This window comes from Prinia subflava, chromosome 2 (genome assembly GCF_021018805.1).
Source record: "Prinia subflava isolate CZ2003 ecotype Zambia chromosome 2, Cam_Psub_1.2, whole genome shotgun sequence".
In the NCBI taxonomy this organism is placed as follows: domain Eukaryota; kingdom Metazoa; phylum Chordata; class Aves; order Passeriformes; family Cisticolidae; genus Prinia; species Prinia subflava.
The window spans coordinates 108,523,514-108,541,504 of NC_086248.1; the positions used below are offsets into that span (position 1 = coordinate 108,523,514).

General features: G+C 38.8%; 1 protein-coding gene across 2 annotated transcripts in view; it reads right to left on the reverse strand.

Annotated features, from left to right (window-relative positions):
- Window positions 1-1,668: 1,668 nt before the first annotated feature.
- ESF1 (ESF1 nucleolar pre-rRNA processing protein homolog) overlaps window positions 1,669-17,991 on the reverse strand; it is a 28,923-nt gene continuing 12,600 nt past the window's right edge. For both annotated transcript variants that reach the window (XM_063391543.1, XM_063391544.1), the window contains exons 9-14: window positions 16,713-16,874; window positions 9,515-9,636; window positions 8,296-8,386; window positions 3,577-3,644; window positions 2,757-2,903; window positions 1,669-2,605 (exon numbers count right to left, since the gene is read on the reverse strand). In XM_063391543.1, coding sequence (XP_063247613.1) covers window positions 2,306-2,605; window positions 2,757-2,903; window positions 3,577-3,644; window positions 8,296-8,386; window positions 9,515-9,636; window positions 16,713-16,874 — 890 coding nt within the window. In that variant the 3' untranslated portion in view covers window positions 1,669-2,305. The remainder of the gene's footprint in view (window positions 2,606-2,756; window positions 2,904-3,576; window positions 3,645-8,295; window positions 8,387-9,514; window positions 9,637-16,712; window positions 16,875-17,991) is intronic.

A 17,991-nucleotide genomic window follows, 5' to 3' on the forward strand; every position in this document is an offset into this window, starting at 1 on the left:
CTGGATTCTTACCAGATTTTCAAGATACGCTTCTGCTGGAGACACAGAACGCGTGTCAGATTTTGCTCCCATTGATCTGGAATGATGGAGATTAGATGATGGAAGTTGGATTATTAGTAAGCAATTAAAACTTTTTTTTTTAAGGGGAAAAAGCAAAAGAGGTTTTAGAGCTAATAATTTTATAAACAAACAAAAAAATTCCCATCTAAGATGCATGCTAGGACAGATCCTGAAGTTCTCCAGTTCTTCCCAACTAAGATGCCCCCTCAGCACTCAGTAACTTGAGAGCAAAACCAGCAACAAAAACATCTGATTACATAAAATGATCATACATTAAGCATTTACAGGAATACGTTACCATACAACAAAGTAATCATTTCAACCAATAATTAAAATCACTGTCTGCCTTCATCTTTCCATGCATTTTGTCTTGCTGGGACATCCAAGTAGAATCTAGGCTTCCTAACAGGAGAAAGTAGCTAGCATACGTCCATGTGAAGTCACAACGTAATTTATACCATCGAATTTCAATAAGAAGTTCTCACAATTTGTGACTTTTTAATTTTATGACCAGATTTTTCAAATGACTCCCCCAGCAAAGTTCATGTCAAGGACAGAGGCATTGCAGGAGCACAGAAGTTCTAGTGGAATCACTCAGCATAGCTGGGAGCAGAGCAGCAGCAGAGATCCTGATTCCACATCCATTCCCAGTTATCAAAGTGCCAAGCTGAAAAGAAAAGCACCAATAACACACAAGTGTTTGGCAGAACTCCTCAGGGTAGAGGATTCAAGAGCCAGTGCAGTTTGTTGATACCTTTCTTTTTTTTTTTTCCAACAAATTTGTTTTCCATAAAAATTACTAAACAAAGTTATGGGAGCCTCTCTATGGGCCCAGTATTAAAACAAAGTAACTGTGAAGATGTTAAAATGTTTATGAAGTGTAATTACATTTAAAACACTTAAAGTCTTCAGGTATTCCACAGGCACATCATTGCAAAGCACTCTTTTAAAATCCATCTCCACCTGCATTGGTATATTATGTTCCTTAATACCTTTGGCTGTTTTGGTCACTCTGCAGCCTCCTATGTGCTAATCCAGCTCTCTTATCTCCTGTACATACTGAGATAAATTTGCTTGATATAAACACTGGCATTGCTTATCTATAGCTTTAGCCTCTGTTTTCATAGAAGTCTTGATTTAGATTAGTACAACATCTTAGAAATCAAAAATTATGTCTTTAAAATGGAAAATTACCTTTCAGCTCCTTGTTTCTAAAGTTTTCAGTCTTTCTTGTAATGCCACGTTGCTTTCCATTAGACCTGATACAGCAAACGTTTTAAAAGATCCTAACACCCCAACCCACACCAAACCTTAAGACAAATAAAAGGCCACACTCCAGGGAAGAGTGATTTTCTATTTACCCTGTTCTATTCTCCCTGCACCTCTGATACCTTCATCACCAACACTTAACATGGCCAAACAACATGGTTTCCAAAACTCTATCATCTGCATCTGCCTTGGATTTTTTTCCTTTCCCCCTCTCCCCACTTTTTTTTTAACACTTGCAGTGCTGGAAGACTTTGTGTAAGTATCATATTCATGGAAATGTAGTAACAATAGCAAAAAGTTTATTTTGATGTCATTTAGGCATGAAAGAAAAAAACACAGATAGTACTCAAAATTCTTTTGGGCCAATTTAAACTATTTATTTCCAAAGTATGTTAATGAAACACTTCTAAATGGCAATATTTCCATTAATTAATTCTACTACCTTCAAGTATTTAAAAGAGATTTTAATAAAGCATTTATGCAATCTTTTAAAAAACTACAAAAAACTTGTATACAAAATCTCTTCCATTTGTAGTTATATTATTACCTTCTTTATCAAGACAGGTATGTTTTACAGACTTCTGTGGAATTAAAAACATTAAAACCACTTAGTCTCAGCAATAAACCTCTGCAGAGCTGTTTTTATTATTTATAAATAAACCCATAATTATGATTTTTGTAGCCATCTTCAGCACTTCTGTTATTTTTAAGAGATGATGATACATGATACAAAACAAACCACCCCAAAGCCATCATGTCCTTACATATGTGCAAAACAGTATTTGTTGTGCCAAAAGAAAAGAGTGATTATTACTCTGAACACTTCAAAGTTCTCCAACATAATTAAATGACTTTTCAGGACATTTTAGGTGGACGGGAATTAGAGAGGCTCCAGTAACTCTAACAGATGGCTCCAGTGAGAAGGGCTGGGACTAAAGTCTGGACTAAAGTAAAGTCTGAGTAAGAACAGAATTAGTTATTTGAATTTCTGCTTCTTCCGTGCCTGAAATTCTTGAGTCTTGTTTTTGACAGACTTTATTAGCATGGACAGGGCAGGATCTATGGCTTTCTTGGCAACCTCTCCCTTCTTTGCCATCTTGTTCTCCAGGCCCTTGTTTGCCTCCTTAAGATCTTGCTCCTTTTCTTCTCTTCGGCGAGCTTTCTCTTCCAGGATCTTTTCTACTGCTTTTGTCTTCTTGAAATTTGGATCTGAAGGATCCAAATTAAACAGGGGAGAAGTAAACATGGCTTGGAATCTTGTATCAGCAACATTTACCTGAAAGGAGAAAAGAAGCATTTATTTTAGGTAAACTTTTCCCATGACAGGAAAGCTTTTAAGCCCAATAAAACAGGAGCTGCTTCCCAAGTCACAGTTCATGAGATTCCTGGAAGGGCTCCAGTCACAAAATCAAGAAGTACACAATTACCTGGAAGTCATCTTCTATCAATTCTTTCCTCTTCATAAGAAGTTTCTTTTTCTTCTTGCTCAAATTCTGTTGTTCTACAATCTTTTTATAATTAAAATGTTTTCTGGTGTCATCCTCATCATCCATCATCAGCAGGGCCATTTCAGCCTGTTACAAAGTAAGAAAGTCCATGTAACCAATGAAAGTTTTCTATGAAAAAATTCAGCATTTCATTCATAAAGCCTGTATGAGTCTACATTTATTTAAATAAGTTGAAATAGGGTCATCAGGGCAGTATTATTTCATCCATAAAAACCTTATTTTAACATTTTGAGGTGTATATTAGTACAAATTCATTTCCTTCTTATTAAATATAAAATAAATGCAAATACCCAATTTCAGTTTTCAAACACAGATTCAAACTATCTCATCTGAAAATTGCACACTGCAGCTTAGAAATAACTAATGGACACAATTTAATGCTGATATTCCTATAGCAAAATAAAAACTAACATATCTGGATTTAAGTAATTTCTTTAGATAACTTGTTCTGAGAAGGAATGAAAACATAAAATAGTAAATAACTCAGTCTTCGAGGACAAAAATATACAGGACAAGGTTTGAACTCACAAATGTTTCATACAATACCAATGTTAAATAAAAACTTGGCACTGCTCAACACACAAACTTCTTCTTGGTAGTTTTTGTTCCAAAAGTTCTCACTATTAAAATTGTAGAGTTTTATTCTACTGCCATCCTATGAAATTCTGCAGTTCCACTCACAAACACATACCAAATGCTTGCAGAATTCATGCAATGCCACATTTTTACATCACTTTACCTTCTGTTTTTCAACTTCATCCTCATCTTCCGAGGTACTTTCTACTGATTCTGGCTTCTTCTTTAAACCTAGGTGCAAATACAGGGCATGAACACATTTATCCAAGCTTATGCATGAGGCCATAATTTACCTATAGCTACAACTTCTTAGTGCAGCTCATTTTCTTGCAGTCAGTATTCAAATGTCAGATGTGGAAAAAGGCTGCAAAGTTAGGAAGAACCAAGAAGACCTAAAGCAATAAAAATCCACTGAATAGATGTTCAGTTTAAGGAGGCAGCAATATTCAAATGGCATAAATAAGTCAAAACCATGGTTTTACTCTATTTTTCATAGAGCAGTAGGGAGAAGTACCACAATAGTGCAGGCAAACCCATGACATCACACCACTCCCAGGGTGTTTTCTAGTGGAAATGAAAAGAGAATTGACTCTGCTCAGACTGAATATTGTTCTGAGGAAGCTCCCCTACTCCCCTAGCACTCAGATACAGACATCATGAACAGCATAAGACATTAGTCAAACCTAATTTCTAATGAAAACAGACCTGTTTATAAATCCTACTAAATCAAATTATTATCTTTGGAATGCCTGTAGATCTTGATCAAGAAAAAGCAGGAAAAGGAGAAGGTTTCCTTCTGACCTCTTGAGCTTGGAATGACATTCCCAGGCAATTTGCTGCAGTCCACTGGGGGTACTCTTAAGGAAGATATTTGGCTTCATTTTGTTAAGACAGGTTTGTACTCAGACTAGAAATACAGACATGCCAGACACATGTCAAGTTATATCACTAAGGATACTCTGGAAGAGGATGTATTTCTTGAGGAAGGCTTTTTTCTGCCTTGACTATTCCCTTGACTGTTTCTACATGGATTCCAAACTGGAAATGGATTTCCAGAAGAAACAAACCATCACTACGAAAAAATAAACTATCCTGATGCACAGTGACATCAGGTCAAAAATGAAACTATTGATTTAGTAGTTCCAGAAAATGTGCAGGAAAATCAGATTCAGATATGATACTGTTCCCTGAATTTCACTATTCAAATTAATGTGCAGAAGGGAGAAATAAATGTCTTCTGTAGGACTTCAACAACTACGGAGTCTTTTCTATCTTTCAGAAGTGGCTGAACTACAGAAAATGAGCACAGAGATACAACTGGAGACAATTATATGAGAAGTTAGATCAGTAAATTTCTTTTCTTTCCACACATTTCCCAAAGGAAAGTCATTCAAGTCACTTTCCCTCTCCTTTCACTCAGTGGGGAATCACAGAAGTGGTCCTTATGCCTTCAGAGTTTTCTGTGGCTGCAGATGGGGCTGAACAAGGAGTTGGTATCAAACTGAGCTCTTCTCCATGAGAATAAATAAATTTGTAGCCCCTTTATTTCTTACTTCGACACTGTGCAGCTAATAAAACCAGCTTGGGATCTAAAATCACCCTTGAGACTCAAAAATTTGTATCATACTGAAAATGGTTCTGCTTGAAAATTCACAAATGCATCATTTTCTGTATTTTTCACATCCCCCTGCCACAGTCCCTCTTCCCACATACATTCTGCTAGCCCCACCACACACTCCTGTTGCACACTTGTGGCAAAGTGATTGCAAACCCTCAGATTTTTCCTAGCACTTCAAGCCCACTGCCACCTTTTAATCAGATTTGTCCCACCAACAGCAGAAGATACTTCAGTGTCATGCAGAACTAATCGGGAGCTGCCACCAGGCAGTATAAACAGTGCCCAGTTTCTGCTGGAATCCCCACTCAAGCTGCCATTCCACTCTTTCTCAGCTCAAGAATTAACTTTGCACATCAACAACTTTCCAGCTGACAGTAAAAGCTTATCATAACTTTGAGACTTCAGGCACAGAATCTGACCCCAAATCAAAAACTCGTCTCACAAGACTTCTGCCTTAGTCAGAAACTTGAGTCAGTCTCAAAAGCCTTGCAAGGACACACAGTAAATGAATCTTCTCATCTACTTTATCTTTCAAGTACAGGTTCTACAACTATACTCTGATTTTGTTGCTAAGCTCTTAGGGCCTTGCACTTGTACAGCTCCCTTCTGGCTATAAAGAGCCATCAATTCCTGCATACCTCATATATTAGATCACAAGAAGCCATCTAATGGTTTGAAACTAATAAGAGTTACAATGATGTGTAAAGAATTTCTCAAAGGTTCAACAGAAGCTATGTTTAATAGTCTCATGTGTTCTGAGACTGTTCAGTGATCTCCAAAAGCAGGACCTCGCTCTATGTTAATAAGCAATTACACTATTCAGCTACTAATTTTTCAACAGTTTAGGCTACAAGAGTCATTCTGTCACCCTTTTCTAAGACCCCACAGAAGCTGATGCAGCAAGAGCAAAACTGGCCAAGCCAAACCCAAGTCTTCCAAGGCTTTTTGAAACAGTATGGGCATCAGTGTAAAATGAAAGTGACAATTTTCTTTTTCTTGACAATATGAAACTAGGGTCAAGCTTCTAGAATGCATCATCAAGGCTCATGTATCTGCAGCATCTGACAGTTTAGCCTGTGGTACTATTAAAAAGTCACATGAAACCTGTGCAAAGCAAGTACTACCATGGATCCCACACAGACAGCTTTGGGGCACAGCAGGCACAAAGGGTTTGTTCTACCTTGCCTCTCCCTAGGTGAACCACCCAACCATGTAAGAAGCACTGCCTGCTTATCAGGAACAGTTATCAGGAACAAAGACATACCTGAGGAAAATATGCTTCAGTAGACTTCCCATAAATTCCAGTTTTCCTTTCACAGCACTCAGAGGTTTTAGGCCCTTGGTCTAGCAGCTCCTTACACTCTTGCTTCCCCTCAATTGCCTCAGCTTGACAGAAACCAAGCTACACAAGACCCATGCATGTTACAGCCAGCAAATGAATCCAGCACTGCTGCATCCTCAGCTTCTGCACTGGTCCACAAGAGTCTGCAAATAAACCCCGTCATATGCTTTTTCAGCATAATCTAAAATAATCTGACTGTCAACTTTAGGGTGAAATTTCAATCTTCCAGAGGAATTGTGGAAGGCTTGTGAAAAATGACGGGCATTTAAGCTGCCTGTACCCCAAATACAAAGTTGGCAGAATTACAGCCAAGTTCAAAGATGACTGTAATCCATTTTCCCTCACTGGGTAAGTTGTGCTTAAAAGCAACCCCAACTATGAGACAGAGGCTGTTCTGGGTAAACTTGGTGGAAGCCAAAGTTGTGCTGTGTAATTACCATTAAAATGTAAACTGGCTCGCAGCCAGCCACTGTCCCTTTAGAACTTCTCCAGGGCTAACCACGTTCTGGTTTTCTCCTGTATCTCAGTAATTATCAGCAATCTTGAAGACAAAAGCTTCACTTTCCTAACCTTTATGTGTATTTAACTATCCTCAAAGACTCCACAAACATTCATGTTATTCTCCATGTTATGGACAAGGTTTAAAATCTGCAGATAAGCTCATTCTCTGCTGAGCCCCTTTAGGACACAACTGCTCACATAATGCGGGAGAAACCATTTTTTCAGAGATTTCACAGAGAACAGCACACATCATATGAGAGTACCTGGGTATATTTTGCTATTAAAGAAAAACTATAAACAATTTGGTGGAAGGAATGGTCATCTTCACAATGAGTTACTTCAGCCTATACACGAGCCACGCAGAAAGCCTGGCAGAAAACAGCACTGCATGACTTTTTGGACTGTGGTGGTTTTTCTAAAACATGCACAGGACTCACTCTGCTGTTCTGTATCTCAGATTATTAAGCACAAAATCATTCAGATTTTGGGGTTTAGTTAGTTATTTTATCCTAGGATACACTTCAACATTCAAGACAGAAGCCTGTGCTGGCAAGTATAAAATGAAAAGTAACTTATCCTTTTTAAATGGAACTTGGATCTGCACTTCCAAGCTCAAAAAACCCCCAACCAAACAACAGACTGGCAATGTTAGTAAATCTGTTGCTATCTTCTTTATGCTTGTTTTCTTCTTTTGTTTTTATGTCATTTTTCTTCTTTTAATATACAATAATATAAGTCACCCTTAGGATTTGGCTCCCAGAAATATGGAACATTAGAAACTTACCTTTAGTAATTTTACTCAGCAAAGTCACTCGAAATAAATTTGCTATTACCATGGCAAAAACTAATTTAAACGTCAGAATAGAAAGCTTGTAAAAAAGATATCCTAGAAATCTAAACCGGGCAAGTTATTTTCTAAAATACTGCATTTCACTATTGGGGTTTCTAAGCAGCCAAGAGTACTCCAGTAAAAACGTATATCATATCAGACTAAGAGAAAAGTGATTTATTCTCAAAGACAACTTGGTTAATGATGTAAAAACATTTGATGTTTTTGTAATTGACCCAAGCTTCAAAGGGACCCATATATATATGGCTGTTCCCATACAAAAAGAAAAAGACTTCAAAAGCAATGGGGTTCCTTTCTCTGGCATACTTAGGGGAGCAGCTTGTTTTTAACAGCCATCCTCAAAAACTGGATAGCTAATGGTCTCTAGTGAAAGCCAAGAGAATATTCCCTACCATCCCATGTATTACAATATCCATAATTTTACAGGAACAGCAATTTTAGGCAAATGACACCTACTTCATTTAATTCTGAACATTCTATCTCTGTGTTTAGTCCAGCCTGACTTTGCTTTGAAAACTCAGTATGTAACAAAAGGGTGGATTTACTCTAGAAGTTGCCTCTCTTGACTGACCTGTTTTCTCAAACTCTTCAGCAAAATAGGGGTCATTTAGATCAACATCAGGTGGAAGTTCATCTTCACTCTCTTCTCTCTCAGCAGCAGCCTGCAGCAAAGCACAAACATTATTTCAATCAACATGCAATTACTACTTAAGTTTCACTGGAATGAGATGGTCTGTTAGTAGCTATGAAGGTGGAAACTGAAATACTGTACATGAAACATTAAAAAACCAGAGCACACTAATAATTGATAGTAAAGACAAATCAACAATTTCAACCCTCTTCCATACATTTTGATTAGGCATATCCCCAAACTGTGATGCACCAGACAACCATTCCAACAAATCACAGGATCAGCACTGTTATGTCCTTACTTTATGTTCCACAAAAGCTATGGGGACAAACTTGAGTAAGAAAGTTCATTCTGTGCAGCAAATTTCAAAAAGCTGGAGTTCAGATTTAAAAGAACAAATTTTCTTACTGGTAGTAGTGTGTCATACACCTTGCTCCTTCATTTATCAAACTGGACAAGAATGTTATGCTAGACAAAGCTGCAGTGCTGCTTTTTCCATTTTGAGCACTTATCAGCTTAAAGAAATTATTCATTAAGTGCCAGTTAAAACTGACATGCAAAGAGTAGCTCAAGGTGTAGAGTTGACTCTTAGAAGTGTAATTCAGCAATCTGAGTTAAACTGGGAGTAATTTAAGACTTCAGAGAATCTAGATTCTGCATGCCACATGCCCTTTTTTTTTTCTCTTGCTATTTGAAATTTGAATAGTTCTTTGCAGCTATTAATTCTTTGCTGTTACAGCTTGGGGAAACAAGTCTGTATTATTTTAGCCCCAGAATTTCCAAACCTACAATTATCATTGTCGTAACAACTTTGAATTGATATGCACACAGTAGCAAAAAGACCGCTTCTAATGCATTACAAATGCAAATTAAAGCCAATTATTATTATTATGACTAATTTATCTTTACAGCAGCACAAGTAGATAAAAGATGTTTTGAGTAAGCATATGTATGGTCAGCAGTATGCTGAATATCCTTTTGCTCTGTAGGTTTGATGAAGTACTCTCTGCTTCCACGTGAGTAACCACTGCATATTCTAACCTTAAAATAGCACTGGCAGCTGGACAATTTATTTTGTTTATCTGAAAAAAGCATTAGCAACAAATTAAGAAAACAAACAAACAACAACTCCTCCTCAAATTGCCAATATAAGCATTACCTTTCTCTTTTTCTTAAGAATTCTTTTTTCTTTCTTCTTCTCTAGATATTTTTGCCATGGAGTCAGGTTATCCTTTCCTTCCAACCTGTTTTTGACCATCTCTTCAGCAGTTTCTTTGAGACCTAGAAAAAAAAGTAATTGTAAATTAAAAAAATGTGATGAATCTGAATTTTTTTTAATCAACTGCTTTTTCCTTTGTAAAAAAACAATCTAGCTTATCTTCAACAAGTCTGTGGAAACAGCATAAATATTGCTTAAAACCCTATCTTTATAAAGAAGATTGCTTTACAGGATGTGTTTTTCCAAATAAAACATTCCTTCAGTAAAAACTGTACAAGAATCAGACGAGTTTGCTATGTGGTATCTGATTCCCAACACTCCTGCTGTTCCTCAGAAAGGTTTCTTCTCCAGACATTCAACTGTGCAGTCTACAGATGCCAGAATGAGAAACACTGATGCCTTGGGAAGGCTGACCTGGAACAGAGACTGGACAGAGCTGGAGAATAAAGCAGGGATTTATTGAAAGGCCTCCAGAGATACACCTTGGGCAGGACAAGAGCCTGGCCAGGGCTACACCCAAGGTGGACCAAAATGATCACAAAATGGATGAACAGTCACAAGGGCTCACACTTTTATAAGTTTTGGTCCATTTGCATATTGGGGTTAATTGTCCAATTACAGCTGCAGATTATGAAGTCCCATCCCTCTTGTTTTGTCTCTTCAGACACCCTTGTTTGTGCTTTTGGGACTGAAAACTTGGAACCACTGTCCTTGGTCTCCAGCAGGAGAAGGATTCGTTTTGTCTCCCTACTCTGTGAAGAGAGCTTACAACACTTAATGTGAGGCTCAGAGCTACACCCCTAGGCAGCACAGAGTCTGAAAAACATGAAAGCTAAAACTTAAGGCATCAACAACAAAACCAACAGACATTCACAGAGCCCTTATGTTTAATGTACCACACCATCATTAATTAAGATTCTGAATTAGTTTAGATTCTGAATTGCTGAAGCTTTGCCTCTGTGACAATACTCTGACAAGGCTGCAGGATCTCTTCTGACCACTTGTATTTTTCATTCTAGAAAAGTAAACCTCATACAAGGGCAACACATTTGGCTCTTAATAATTCTGGCCTAACAGGACCAGACAGTTAAGTTTGGATGTGTGAATTAGGTTTACACCGAATTCTGCAATTTAGCACAGACATCCACTGTGTCTGTGCCCAGCTCTTGCACCTGCATAGACAAGTGTGTCCTAACCTTTAAGCTTTTTGTAAATATAACAGAGTGAAGTTTTCTATCAATACACATCATTAGGGTATTTAATGATGTAATCACCTTAAAAATACATCCATTAAATAACTGAAGCATTCCCATTTTACATGTAGAATACTTAGATCCAGAATATGTACATTTACCAAAATTTTCTAATTTTGGTCAAAAATTCCACACACATCAGGAATACTTTTCTAAAATTCATTGCATCACAGAGCACTTGGATGTGATGAGGATGAAAACTGATTTCAGATGTACCTTAGAAACTTTCAGCCCGCTCTTCACAAGATGGGCACTTGCAAAGACAAAATTTCATGATCTAAGGAGATTAAGTGACTTTCCTTGCAATGCACTGGAGCACAGTCCAGTGGAAGAAACAGAATCCACTTCCCTGGTAGGAGGTAACAGTCTGGACAATGAAATATTTTTCTCCTACCTGCAATTCCTTGCTTCATTCCTACACACTTTTTTTTAAACTTCTGTAACAAATCAGTCAGATAGGTAACATTGTCTCCCACAAAGTGACTGAATTGTCTTGGGAGTTTGTAGGAATCCTCTTTCTGCTCTGCCCTCCAAGCCTGACATTTGATGTCTCTTCCCTAGTCCTAGTGGTCTCTCTTCAGCATTCTCTTTCCCCCCCCCCGCAGTCCAGCCCTGGCCTGACCACATCCTACTCTCCCACCCCTCATTCCAGTTTTGTTGCTTAGAAATCACACTCAGACCTCTGCAGATGTCTCAGACTAGATCCCATTCCTTCTCCCAGATTTCTCAGTTGCCAAGTCCCCATTTCTCATCATTCCTTCCAGCTCCCCTCAGTACAGAGGACCTAAAAACAGTGATCATGGTGGAAGAAATGGGGCAGCTTTCATGGACAGTTCTAGCCGTCTCCAGAAGAGCAGGCAGAACATTTTTCTGAAAAACTGCAAACACTAATCCCTGGTTTTGTGCTCATTGATACTCCAAAAATAATTTCCAAGGCTGGAGCAATGGTTACAACTTGTCTGAAATACGAAGTGTGGGCAAGATCTAAAATCAAATTAAACCATAGAATTGTAGGAGGAGAAGAGTGGAGCAAAAACAAGATAAAGGATCCTTCTACTGCTCTGGAAAGGTGCCAGAGTGAACAGTGAGTGGCAAACTCTTACAGCCACAAAAACTGGGTACGTAACCAGCAAACAAATCAGAGCCATGATAAGGGATGGGTTTTGCATAGACTCACCAAAAACACGCCATTAAGAAACTCTCATAAAACGAGAACAAATATTTAGTTATCTTCAAAGTCCATGAAAGCAGAGCCATCAGCTTCCTTGAAATTGAACCACTGTAACTTTGGATACTTTGCAGTACTTTCATGGAAAAATTTACTGGTCAGGTAACAACCTTGCAGATTCTCTTTGAAGATGGTAATTACAGAATTAAAAAAATGTATGTCACATCTCCAGCAAAAGAGAGACCCAAAATCTGAAAGGAAGTTACAATATTTCTGATTTATTTGCCTGAAAAATGGAATCATTTGATCCATCTGGCACTGAAGAACTTGGAGGAAAATCCAGCCCTTTCTTGTGGTATTTGGCAGACTCATGAAAGGCATTACAGTTTCTCCACAGATTAGAATGGCTTAGAAACTACTGTCCAGACCACTTCCCGAGAATAAGAGTGTATTTAAGTGGTCAAAAGGATTTTGATTGCAGAAGGGGAAAGGAATTGTCTACTTTAGGTAGAAATATTAGCTGGCTATAGAAAGGTCTAACTTATATACCCTTATTGATATAATTTTTTTTAGAATTAATGAATCACAATAGTTTTATTTTATCTTCACAAACGTGGGCAAGAAAAGAGAGGAAAAAGGTCATCTATATTAGCATGCAATAAAATCCTACTTCAGCTAAAGGACTAAATGTGTTGTAAATCCTACAGCAAACCTAAATACACTGCTGTTCACACTGGTGGGACAGCAAGGAATGGGTGCAGGCCAGAATTTTTACTTCTCCAAATGCTCGGTTTTGAAAACTTATGGTAGTTTAAGAGCCTGAACTGTCACTGTTATTAGAGGCTAGAAAGATACATTTCTGTTCTGAGGAAACCTAAACAAGCAGGTTCATCTTGTGTGTAATGCCTCATCAGAAAAATGAAACACCTCATTGCAGGTAGCTGAAAGGAACAGCAAACAGAAACACTGTGGTGACATTAAGATTTGTCACCCCCAAAGATAAAATATGTTAAGCCAACCAAGCCCTCCTGAGCAGTGAAAGTGCCAGTGAGAACCCAGCAGAGGTAGCAGCTGCCAGGTGTGAGCCCCACACAGCTCAGCACTTGCTGCTCTGTGCTGCACGAGCTGAGGCCACTCCAGGCAGGGACACACTCAGCAAGGACCCAGATGGAGATAAATATTCCACAGAGCATTCCTGTGCTCTACATCGTCTCTAACTGCACAGTTGGGATTTACTATCTATGCACTTTACAGACATCACAGCCTTCTGTTCGACTTCTGATCAAAACAAATCTGAAATTTCCCTCTAAGCCTAGCTAAATATTTACATCTCATCCTTCCCAAAGGAAAAGTTTTTAAGTTCACCCCCCCTCCCTCAAAAAACTGGCTGAATATCATCAAAAAATGCAGTTGTGGTCTTCTCTCTTTTCAGTTTCTAAGGGGACCTTTGGGAGCTGGATAAAGATTCATAGCAATTGTTGCTTAAATCAGATATGATTAAGAAAACAGATGGATGCTTAAATATAACACTGATTTTGTGCCTAGAAGAAACAGACCAAAGGGAGTTGGAACTACATCTAATTTATTTTTGCTGGCACTGTGGTTTATTTAAAACTACTACGATTCAAGAATAACTGAATCATTGACAAAGTATGCTTTCTATAACCATGTGTAAATAACTCTGCCAAAAGTCAAAATTTTGAATTAATTCAAATATCTGTCTTTCAATTGAAAAACTTCCTAGATTTGTTGTAATTCTTCCATGTATTAAACATTTGGGCAGGAAAAAGATTTCGCAATAAGTCAGGCACATTAAGGCAGAACTTGATAATAAAAATATTTCAACAGACATAAACTAGTTCTGAAAAAAAATTAAAGAGTCTTCCGAGATTACAACAAAAACTATTTTTGAATGCCCAGAATACTCTGACTGAACATAAATGGTTTTGAAATTTAAAAGAGCCCATTTGTTCGAGAAGAAATAACATAACAACTGATGTTCTTCCCTCCCACAAGGAAACACACCCTCCAGCGTGTATAAACTGCCAGAGCTATAAACTCCTGTTCAGCGTGTGCTGCCTGTGCTCCACCATACCAAAAACGTATCTGAAAGAGGATTCCCTTCAGGTGTGCAGGACCTCTTCTCCAAGTGCTGCCTGGAATCAGGAATGGCTGAAATTCTGACTCAAAAGCAAGCTTAAGACACCCATTTTCACTTTTACAGCTTGTGTTTTGGACAAAACCATATTGCAAGGGTCAGCAGCCAGAAGTGGCACTGCTGACCTTGTGGAGGTGGACAGTCTCTAACAAAGGCAAGCGAGCACTTCTATGATTTCCAGAACCTCTGCTCTTCAATAAACCCCTCACTTTTTCAGGGTAAGAAATGAGGAAATGTGAACATATACTGTAAAATCATAGCTGCTAAATTAACATCAAATATTATAAACTATCTATGTAAAATTCATTGTGCACACATACACATTGAACCTAAAATTATGTGAACAAGCCTGTGTCCTGGGCATGGACATCCAGCTAAATTTAGACAAAATCAGTTAAATTTATCAAGACTAAGGGGGTGTGGTTCTTTGAGTTTTTTTACCATCCCTCCCTCAAAAGAGATAAGAACATAACAAAAGCCCTCAAAGTCCTACAAGAAGGTGCAGTAGGGAAGAGGTTGGACTAGGTATCAGTATGTAACAAATCCAATTTTCTAAAGTCAAGTTCCATTGCAAAGAAACAGAGAGCCCATGCATCAGGGAACTGGATTCCATCTCTACTACAGTTAATACTCCATTGCTACTAAATGTTACTGCAATTTACTCACAACATGCAAGCTACAGTCTTAAGGATAGCTCCTTAGAAAACTTCTTACTCTCTCAGGGCAAGCAAGGCTGAAGACTTTCCTTTGGTCTCCCTTAAAACAATTTTCCATCTCCTAAAATGAATGGTTTGCTCTAGTTTCCTGACTATGTTACCACATTAAGTTGCTCAAACTTCTTTAAACTTACAGGACTTCTTTCATATAATTTGCAAAATTCTTCGAAAAACAGAATGCATAATAAACAAAAAACCCTCCAAATGTGTTTTTCAAAACCAACACAAAAAATGGTTGCTTTAAACAACACCTAAATACAAACATATAAATACAAAACACACTCCTAGCTGTGATTGATTCACCTGTGGTTTCCACCTTCACTCTGAAAGGTGGCAACAATAAAGTCTCTGTGGAAGTCTTATAAAGCTTCCTATGTATGAAAACTCCTTGCCTTGAATGCTCAGTGACACGGTGGATTAACTACTGAGAGAGCACCATAGTGAAGGCAAGCACTGACACGCTGTGGACAGATGGAGAATGGCACCGTCTCACTGAGCGCCTCTCCTGGCTGCATGATACACGCCTCTTCAAAAAGGTTTGACAGAATCCATGCCAGAAATTACTGGAATTATCAAAGCATGGCTGAAAGCACACAACCATCTTTAATGCCCATTTTGAATACAGGTCTGATGAAGAAACAGGAATGAAATTGTTCTGTTCAGTTTAGACCATTCTAGTGAACTGCTACAGAGCACAGCATTTCGAAGCGAGCAGAACTTCTGTTCAGCAGAAGTTCCCTGAGTGAATTCAGAATAATATTTGTATAAATCATAGCATCAGATATGCATTCCTAGCTCGGATTAACCCACCAGCAGTGAAGGGCCTGGATTCTGTAAGTGTCAGTTCTTGCAATGTGCAGTAACAGAACGGGGCTGTGTCCTGACATAGGCTGCAGTCCCACACGGCTGCACCTCGCTGCTCCCAGAAGGGAATCTCACTCTTCCCTAGTCTTTCAGTTGCACAAATAACCCTCTGAACATTTGCCTATCTGACATGCTAACTCGGTGGAAAAGATCCAGGTATGTTCTTTTCCAGAGTAGTTCTGTTATTTTAGCAAATTAGGCTTGCAAAGAGACCTACCAAGCACCACAGCTGGTACAGGCAGTCAGAATGAGCTCTGGGCCAGGGCCAAGGTGATGCCACAGTGCAAAGCTTTCCCTCCATGGATGTAGTGAGCTGTTAAACTGGCTCATTACACCTCAGGGAAAGCATTCAGTCTGAGAGGGTTTTTGTCACAAAGGAAAAAGAGAACTAGACACAGGTGTTTGTCTCTCTGGATGAGTTCTGCAGGGATGCTATATGGTGAAGTTACCTTCCACTGATTTCCAGATGTCAGTCTGGATGTCACTGCTCCCCAGCCATTCCTGGTACCTTGCTTTCTCCCAGAGCAGTTTCACTGGAAGGTCAGACTTCTCCCTCTTTGCTCCCCCAAATCTTTAGCATCATGCAAGCAACATTTCCAAACCACTCCCCTCTAATTGTACACTATGTTTCCAAATCATACTGGTTTTCATCTTTAAAAGTGGAAGTAGATTTTATGATTCTACAGCAAACACATGAATTCTACTTAAAAAACATTTATAAAGTCATAATTGAAAAAGCAAGTACAAAAAATCCTGGCAAAAAATGATCTATAAAGAGAAACTTACAGCTGAGGAACTGAGTTCAGTCAGGTTATTTCTTCTCTTTTCATCACTGTAAACAATCTGGATTTCAATTTATGGGGAAAAAAACGGGTTTGTTTCTCCTACTATAAATTCAGCACCTCACACTATATCCCTGTCAGCAGACCAGTACTGCATATCTGCCAAGGCAGGAAAAGAAAAAAAAAATAAACCCTACCTGGAACCCATTTAATCTCCATTCCTATATCCTTTTCTTCCTGTTTTTTCTCTTTTTCTTGGATACTTTGCAAAAGTTCTCTGTACTTGGCAATTTGCTCTTCATCATCTTTTTGGCTTTTCCTTGGTTTGTCATCTTCCATTTCATTAGCAACATCACCATCTAGGAGGAGAGAGAAAAGTTATCACAGAGAGCCTCAAGAAAGTGAGCAACTGAAGTTAATCTTCAGGAAATAAACCTAAGACACACATATTATTTCTGGAAGATAATATAAAATATTTTCATTCATTGTTACCCCACAGAGTAGCCAGTTTAAAAATTCTCTTATTTAGATGAAACAAAAGCAGTATCTGAAAAGACAAAAGACAGTTTGTCCAGTAAAGGAAATCACTGACTGGACACAGCATCCTTCACTGTATTTTAAAATGATTAGTTTTAGAGTCCCTTCCAGCAGAGTAGAACTTAAATCTCCAAAACCAGCCCTTTGTGTAGATGGGCATTACATCTGCTAATTTCCAGTCAACTGGGACCTCCCTGATGATCCAGGACTGCTGAAAAATGATGGAAAGTGGCTGAGTGTATGATATCTGCCAGCTCCCTCAGTACCCTTGGGTGGATCCCATCTGGCCCCACAGACTTGTATGTCTCTAAGGGTGTAGCACATCCCTGGCCATTCCCTTTGGATTAAGGGGGCTCCTTTCTGCTCCCTGTTCCTGTCTCCCAGTGCAGGTACCCAGACAACTGGCATTACTATTGAAGACTGAGGCAAAGGAGGCATCAAGTTCTGCAGTCTTTCCCTCATTGTCACAGTGCTTGCCTCTGCATCCAATAAAGGATGGGGATCCTCCTTAGCCCTCCTCTTACTGCAAATGTACTTATAGAGACAATTTTTGACTTTCACGGCAGTAACCAGGTTAAGTTCTAGCTTGGCTGTGACCCTTCTAATTTTCTACCTGCATACTCCCAGCACCCTTGTAGTCCCCCTGAATTGCCTTTTCATAAACCCTCCTTCCTTTCCTAAGCTGCAGCCAAAGCTCTCGTTCAGCCAGGCTGGGCTCATTCCCTGCCGGCTCATCTTTCGCACGGCACATGGGGACAAGTCAGCTGCAGCTGCTTTTCCACTTCCCTCATCAGAAGCTGAGATCTAAGAGGGAAGCATCTGCTCATCCAGAAAGCAAAAGGCAACTCTGTTTTGAAGACAAGTAGAAAAAGAAGACATTTGGTTGTTTCTTCTTCCTAATGTCCTGACAAAGAAGAAGCTGTAGTGGATGGGAACTGA